Source organism: Pieris brassicae, chromosome 8, assembly GCF_905147105.1.
Source record: "Pieris brassicae chromosome 8, ilPieBrab1.1, whole genome shotgun sequence".
Lineage (NCBI taxonomy): Eukaryota > Metazoa > Arthropoda > Insecta > Lepidoptera > Pieridae > Pieris > Pieris brassicae.
Window position 1 is genome coordinate 13,616,167 of NC_059672.1, and position 7,597 is coordinate 13,623,763.

The 7,597-nt window shown below is 35.2% G+C and overlaps 4 protein-coding genes across 4 annotated transcripts; 1 reads left to right on the top strand and 3 right to left on the bottom strand.

Moving 5' to 3' along the window:
- Positions 1-1,102: 1,102 nt before the first annotated feature.
- LOC123712918 (ataxin-7-like) lies at positions 1,103-4,499 on the bottom strand. Its single transcript, XM_045666295.1, has one exon. The coding sequence runs from the start codon at positions 4,041-4,043 to the stop codon at positions 1,998-2,000; it is 2,046 nt and encodes a 681-aa protein (XP_045522251.1). The 5' UTR covers positions 4,044-4,499; the 3' UTR covers positions 1,103-1,997.
- A 412-nt stretch (positions 4,500-4,911) lies between these two features.
- On the top strand, positions 4,912-5,961 carry LOC123712921 (mitochondrial inner membrane protease subunit 2). Its single transcript, XM_045666297.1, has one exon. The coding sequence runs from the start codon at positions 5,219-5,221 to the stop codon at positions 5,711-5,713; it is 495 nt and encodes a 164-aa protein (XP_045522253.1). The 5' UTR covers positions 4,912-5,218; the 3' UTR covers positions 5,714-5,961.
- On the bottom strand, positions 5,923-6,843 carry LOC123712920 (yrdC domain-containing protein, mitochondrial). The gene has a single exon (XM_045666296.1). The coding sequence runs from the start codon at positions 6,841-6,843 to the stop codon at positions 6,112-6,114; it is 732 nt and encodes a 243-aa protein (XP_045522252.1). The 3' UTR covers positions 5,923-6,111.
- Positions 6,844-6,850: 7 nt separating this feature from the next.
- Positions 6,851-7,514, bottom strand: LOC123712922 (DNA-directed RNA polymerase III subunit RPC10). Its single transcript, XM_045666298.1, has 2 exons — positions 7,111-7,514; positions 6,851-7,036 (listed from the first exon to the last, which is right to left on the bottom strand). The coding sequence occupies exons 1-2, from the start codon at positions 7,249-7,251 to the stop codon at positions 6,851-6,853; spliced, it is 327 nt and encodes a 108-aa protein (XP_045522254.1). The 5' UTR covers positions 7,252-7,514.
- Positions 7,515-7,597: the final 83 nt, after the last annotated feature.

Sequence of the window (7,597 nt, forward strand, 5' to 3'; positions counted from 1 at the left end):
AAACATTTTTCGAAACGTTACCCAACCGAATTTAAATTTTAAAGCAAAGATGAAAGGTACATCAATTTAAGTTGTAACAAGTAACATTTAAAACTTCTTGTCAAGTACTAAATCAGATTAGGAACAATTTGGAAATGTTGAATATTATAGAAGTAATATACTTAGAGCGACCAATATTTACTAGTATTATTACTATATATATATATATATATATATATATATATATACAGTTAATAACCAATACGAATTGGTTGGCTTTAACTACTACAGGACTCGTATCCGTCTCTATATTAGTCTCTGACGCAAATTATATATATTCTGTTAAAAAGTGAGCAAAAGGATTCCAGGATTCGCCAGAGTACTATTTTTCCAAATTCGAGTATGAACTGATCATGTAATAAAACCAGATTTTATTCGATAGATATAATGTGATTTTAAAATTGTTTTATATATAAAAGTTAAAAATCTACTGCGGCACCTCCGAAGGCCTCCACCAAATTCAGAATGTAATAAACATTCTCTCATAGTTAGAAAAAGAGCCCGAGGCTTGAGTCAATCTAGGTCAGTTTATAGGTTGCTAGCGAAATCGAAATGTTAATAGACGATCCAATTGAAGAGTGTTTTCGAAACAATTATTTTTTAAATAACTTTTGTAGAAAATGATCTTAAAAAGTAGGTGTTATTTTTAATAAGTCTCTGAAGGCCGAACAACTAAAAAATAAAAGCTTCCCGAAGACAGACGAACACTTTCTTATCAAACGACTAATCGTAGTAGAAAATTCCTAGACACCGGGAAAATAGTACTTACCAGCTTATCACACTTTATGGACAAATGTTTTTGCATTTTTAACTATAAAGAGAAATTTTTGAAATATATGATGTTTTGCGCTCATCGTTCCATGCTAGTGCTTTCATAGCACCTTTTTATTATGTACATAAAATATAAATAGGTATCAACCAAGATAAATTTTTATTAATAATGGTGTAGGTACTGGTGGTTTTAAACAGTACTACAGTTTTAAATTTAATAGTGGTCAAAATATTGTAAATGTTTAAATTGTTTATTTTAAGTATAATGAAAGCGGGAAAAAAATTAAGGTCGTTTTGAGAATGTTCGCATGGTTTATTAGTTTTGTAACAGGTTGTTTTAAAGGGTAATCTAAGATCAACGTTTTCAATGTAATCATGAGTCGAAATTTTAATATATATGCGTGATGGAAACTATTTATCCGAATTGAAAGAATTTAGATACAGTGAAGATCGGTACTGGAAATTGTGGAATTCGATTCCCAAAATGCGGTTCTTCCGTTATGAAGTGATAATAAAAATTATTTCAGTAGTTTAAATAACCGATCCGCTTGTATAAATTTAAGCCTAAACAGCTATTACGTGGCCCTAATGCCTATTCAGGCTATATAAGTGTTACATGAATGATGATGAAATTGAGCATTAGTTCAAATAAATCGGATACCACACGACCAGCTTTGTTAGCAAATAGTGTTTCAACTTTCATACAGTGGGAAATTTTAACAATGTCAAATCCATAAAAGGTGTACATAAATTAAAACAATTTACTTGATGAGGTATTTTAAAAGGAGGCAATTTACTATGGATAAACTTAATTTTAATAATATTTATATTTTTACATGGAAATTTGCATCACATTAAACATTATCCTAGGCCATTTTTCATTATTCAGTATTAACAATGTCATATCAAAAAAATACAACCATTCTGCATAATCTATTTCATAATTCTCCATTGGCATTACCAGTGTTGTAACTGGAAACCAATTTAAAAAATCTTATAAATAATATACAAAATAATACAAACATTAGTTCTTTTTAGAGAAAAATGAGATTTTACAACATCTTTACATTCCAATTCCATTAAGGGATAAAAATTCGTGATTATTGAACATTTACAATGCCAGTCCGATTTACAAAAAAATAAATATACAATTAAGTGACTACACAACCAGTGATTGCTTAAATTGTTCAGCATTTTTCATCAGCGAGCAATGGGTCAAAGGAAAAACCTAGGTCTAGCACCGCTCCAGAGGGCCGCTTGACTGCTTTTATAGAGGAAGCGCGCGGCTTGCGTTCCGAGTGTCCTAAATGTCCATTTAAAGTATGTCGCACATCACCAGCAAACATATCACTAAACGTCTGTTGCACATCTTTATTACCACTACTATTTGAACATGTCACTATTAGTTTGCGCACTTCAGGTTTGTTTGGTTTATTAGAGTTATTCATGTGTAGAGTCTTTGTTAGAGATAAACTCTGATTATAAAAATTGTTCGTCACACCAGAGGCTTTCGTTGATCGCGTTAATGATGACTTGATGTTGCTACGCACAGTTGCGAATTTCTTACCTAAAGTAATTGCGCTGCCCGCATGAGAAGCGTTAAATGTGCATAGAGCAAGAGGTCGAGGGCACGAACTATACCAGCACACATCGCTGGGAATCAAGATAGGTGGACCGTCAGGCTTTTCTTCTTTAATAGGTGGAGTGGGTTGCGGCGCCAGTGCTATACTATGTACGGGGACCTCTGTAGGAATTTCTGCGTCGTCTGGTAACAGAAAATGATCAGTCGGTAAGGGTTGACTAAGCAGAGAGGTAATGCTGGATGTATCAGGTAGGACTGGGTCCTCTACATTCAGCCAACTCGCGTAAAGGTCGTTGCTTTGTTGCTCGGTGGCTAAACCGTTAAACAAGCTGAGGTCTATGGACGTATTGACTAGGAGCGGTGGGAGATTAACAGGCGTGGTCGGAGCAGGGGCAGCCACTGGCGGTGCAGGAGTATGACTGACTGGAGGAGTATATGTATTTCCCGCAGCCGCTGCGTCACGGGAAGCTCGATGCTCAGCTAATAACGTGTCGAAAGGCTTTGCCCTACCTTCCACCGTCCTCCGCAATGAAAGAGCATGTGCCTTACATGTCAAAGATCGTGTGCAAGGCTTTGGGTTTTCTACTGTAACTACACCGCAATGCTTGTTCGGATCGTATTCGCGTAAGTTAAATTTCGTTTTACTCGTTTTACGCGTCTGCGTTTTTGTGGTTGGCGTTGCCGGTGTTTTAACAAGTTGAGCATTTTGTATATTATCTACAACTGCAACCATAGGTGCAGTGGTTTGAGAAAAAGTTATATTTGTTAAATCAGTATCTGGTATAGTGTATCCAGCTAATGATGGATCTAATGTTGCTGAATACAAATCTGGTGTTGGTATGGTATCTGTTGTAGTAGGAAAATTAATCTCATGTATATCCTTAATTATACTCTTCCAATCTGCAACATTTGTAATGTCATCTGCACTCTGAATACCTTCAGAGTTCATTATTGCAAAAATATCATCCGTTAGGTTTTCCCCGAGGGGCAAATCTTCTGTATCTTGTATACTAACAACAGGTAACTCTCCACTTTCCATACTTATTTGTACTTCACCAGTTATTGCTGATGAGGTACTAGCTTCTTCCAGGTACTGTAAATCAGGTTGTGGCAGTACTATCCTAGATATAGGAGCAGCAGCCGGCACTGGGGAGTTCTCCAACTTCATAGGGTGAATTTCTACAGGAGGTGGAGGTTCCTTCTTATGTCTACTTCTACTAGGAAGAGATTTTAGCTTAACTGTTGGAGGTGGAGGTGGAAGAATTGGCTCAGCACCATTGTGGGATTCCAGTAAATGTCTGTATGCAGCACTACACTTCACTATTTCTCCACACATATGACACACAGCAGCATTGAGATTGTCCATCTGAGGGAACAAGCCGTGAAGGCTCATACTCTCATATTTAAGGCGATTGAGGCCTGCGCGACGGTAGCGCGCCTGGCCTCGATCTGCAACTTTGTAAGGGTGAGCTTCGTGAACGCGGCGTGTAGAAGAGCTCTTTCCGTCCACCGCCGCTGGGGTCGTAAAAGTGCCATCGTTGTCTCTACGAGGAGACAAGTGGCCGATTTCACTCACCCACAGATCCCATGGCTTCTCATTACATTTCAATGGAGTGACTACTTTCGCCGCAAACGGGAAGTCACCAGACATCTTCACTGTAGGTTGTGTTCTTAATAGCAATACTCCTCGTGCTCTCACGGGAGCCCGGTCATTCTGGACTCCTTGCACCTTGATAGGTTATTATCCCATTTCTACTAAACGTCAGGTCCTGCTAAAAAGCGCGTCGAGGTCACATTGTTATATATTCCTTCACATCATTATTTACACTTATCAGTCGAAAACGTGTTGTGATTGTTTTAGCTTTTATATTTACAGGGACAGATGATCTATCTCACTGACAGCTGATTATGCAGGTTGTAAGTTTTTCTTCACCACGGAGCACATCCATCTGTAGACAGTCCTTTCTAAAATCTTTTAGATTAGTGAACGACACTAAAAGAACTATTGTGTTAATTTTCTGTGATGCTAAACTTGTTACACGCGAATAAATAATATAAAATTTATGTTTAGTTGATGGTGGTTGTGATTTACTACAGAAAGCATCAACATTTTTTTGAGTATTTGAAATAGACTACAGAAGCTCTACACTTTATTGTCTATGGCCATTCATTCGCTTAAGTGACATGACGGCAAAACAAGTACACAGTATACAGGCAAAATAAAGTTTGAGGTGCCAATTATTATAGTTTGGTAATTGCCTATCACGATATAAATAATAACAATAAACATAAATATACAACAAAAATAAGAAATGAAAATAAGGTGACATTTGACTTATTAAACTTTAATAAATTTAACAAAAAGCCGTCATAAAAAAAAACTATGTAAATGTTATATTTATTCCCAATGATAGAGGTAGTTAAGGAACTTATGAAATAAGAGCAACTAAAATTTAAACAAAAATGTAAAACTAAACCAAGAAAACATATGTCTGTGGTAGATTTGCTCAGTTTAGACTCCATTGAACGTTCGTACGTTCTGTATGTATCATAATGACAGTCACAGGTAACAGGAATTTCGGATTTATCCAGCTGTCAATTATCTAAGGTTTAAAATCAAATTTAAAATACAAGAATACAAATTCAGAGTAGCTATTTAAACAAACGTAACATTAAAATTTAAAGCAATCAATTTAGCCCCATTATGTGAATTCCATTCAAATTTGATTAGAAATCATAAAAAAAATGTTTCTCTTTTAATACATAAAAAACTTTAAGCTAAATATGTTGGTTCAAGTTTAGACGGTGAATGGCTTACTGGCACCAATGTGGATCCGGAATTTGTTGCGGTCAATGTTGTTAGGAGTACCCATTGGCGTCACATTTCTTGATACCATCGGCTATGTGGCGAGAGTTGAGGGTATATCTATGCAACCAGCACTTAATCCGGAGTCTACAAATACAGACTATGTTTTTCTATCAAGGTGGGCAGTGAAAGATTATAGGATTCAAAGGGGAGACATAATTTCTCTTGTGTCCCCTAAAGATCCAAATCAGAAAATTATAAAAAGAGTAGTAGCACTAGAAGGTGATATTGTGAGTACATTAGGTTATAAGAACCAGTATGTGCGTGTGCCAGAAGGTCATATCTGGGTGGAAGGAGATCACACTGGACATACTTTAGATAGTAATACTTTTGGTCCAGTTTCTTTAGGATTAGTAAATGCAAGAGCTATTTGTATAGTCTGGCCTCCTGAGCGTTGGCAAGCCCTTGAAGCAAAAATTCCTAACCACAGAAAGCCAGTGAGCACTCAAAAATGACAAATTATCTATAGTATAAAACTTTCATGTTTTTGTAAAAAAAAAATTGTGCATTATTTATTTCAGTGTTAAGTTGAAATGCAAATGTAAATAAAAAAATATTTTCTCATCTAGTCTAATTGTATGTTATTTATTGTTAGAATATTTCAATTCACTGCCCTATCAAAAACCTATGTATTATATATAGAAGGAAAGTAAACCAATTGCTATACTCTGACTTTTGATTACTTTTATTTATCCATACCTAAGGTCTTAAAAATATTGTATGTCAATTCATTATCATACAAATTTAAATATTCACACATATAGCCTACACAGCTTTATGACTGTTGTATCTTAAATGAAGTGATATTATTAATATATACATTTCCCAATTCCATAAGGAGTCGGATAACTATTTAACAACTGATAAGACCATGGTCTTTTAGTATTTTAACAATTTCCTCATATGAAATACCTTTCCTTATAATATCATAGTACCCTATTTTGGATAAATCTATTACGGTTGATCCACTTCTACTTTGATCCAAACCTTGATTTAATACACCACCATCAAAAACAGCTCCTAAATTAGAAAATAAATGTTCAAATTCCTTCACACACAAGGATGAAGGTTCATTGCTAGAGTTTGCACTAGTCAAAGCAATAGGCATATTGAACTGTCTAGTAACATTATTAATGAAGACATGTTTTGGAATTCTAATACCAATTTTAGTTGTCTTTGGATTGAGAAATGGATTATCCAAGAGACTTGTCTTTTCTAATACTACTGTAACCGGACCAGGTAGCAATTCTTGTAATAAATCATCACTAAGATGCTCAGCATTACCCCATATTCTAACATCAAAAATATCATTGACACAAATAGCTACAGGTTTAGAGGAATCTCTTCCTTTGATTAAATATAACTTTTTAATAGCATCTCTACAATTGGCACTACAAGCTAATCCATAAATTGTGTCTGTAGGCACAGCTATAACTTCACCTTTTGTCAGATACTCTGCTGCTCTAGCATGCGACTTTTCATAGTCACAGGGTATTATTGATGCCATTTTATCAATTTTCATTTTTGGTGTGACACTTTTGAATGAATAACTGAGACAGAGTTGACACTTTCTTAGATAGTTCATTATAAAATTAGTCTCTCCAGTTATGAGCACATTTATGATCACAACATCTATAAAATGTAGTCATTGGTTCATCGGCAGACCTAGTTTGAAGTTGCATAAAAAATGCTTTACTATGACCACACTTTGGACAAACTGCATCAGTTGAATCTACATTCTCCCATGCAGCAGCCCCTCCCATAATATAGTCAAGTTCCTGTAAATAAAGTAATTGTAAGTTAAAATCGTTGACTGCAAATGGATGCAAACGGATAATGCAAAAAAACTAACCTTTAGTTTAGGAAAGGTTTTAGATGAAATTTTTTTCTTTATATTGTAAATATAAGGGCACGTGTTACACGCATATCGTAAAATTGATTCTGGGCCCTCTTCGACCATAAGAATATTTGCGCATGTTGGACAAAATAACATTATTTACAGTAAGTTTCTTTTGAAATTGCGTTTAATCCGCATAACCAAAATAAAATAAAAAGGTATCCTGAATTTATCATTAAGGATATTACGATGAGTGTATCCTGCGGTAGATGTTTGGAGATCACACAATCTCAAATCAAGCTTACAATTCTGAATTCTTCATGAAATTTTTAAATTTTCGTCACCAAAATGCATATAATAATCCAGACTGACACTAAATAATATATTATGACAGTAATGACAATATAGGACCAAGTAGGTTATAAAACTAAGGTATCCCACGCATCACAGATATGAGACACACTATGTACCCAATCAACAGTCGTGACTCGTGTCCTTTATT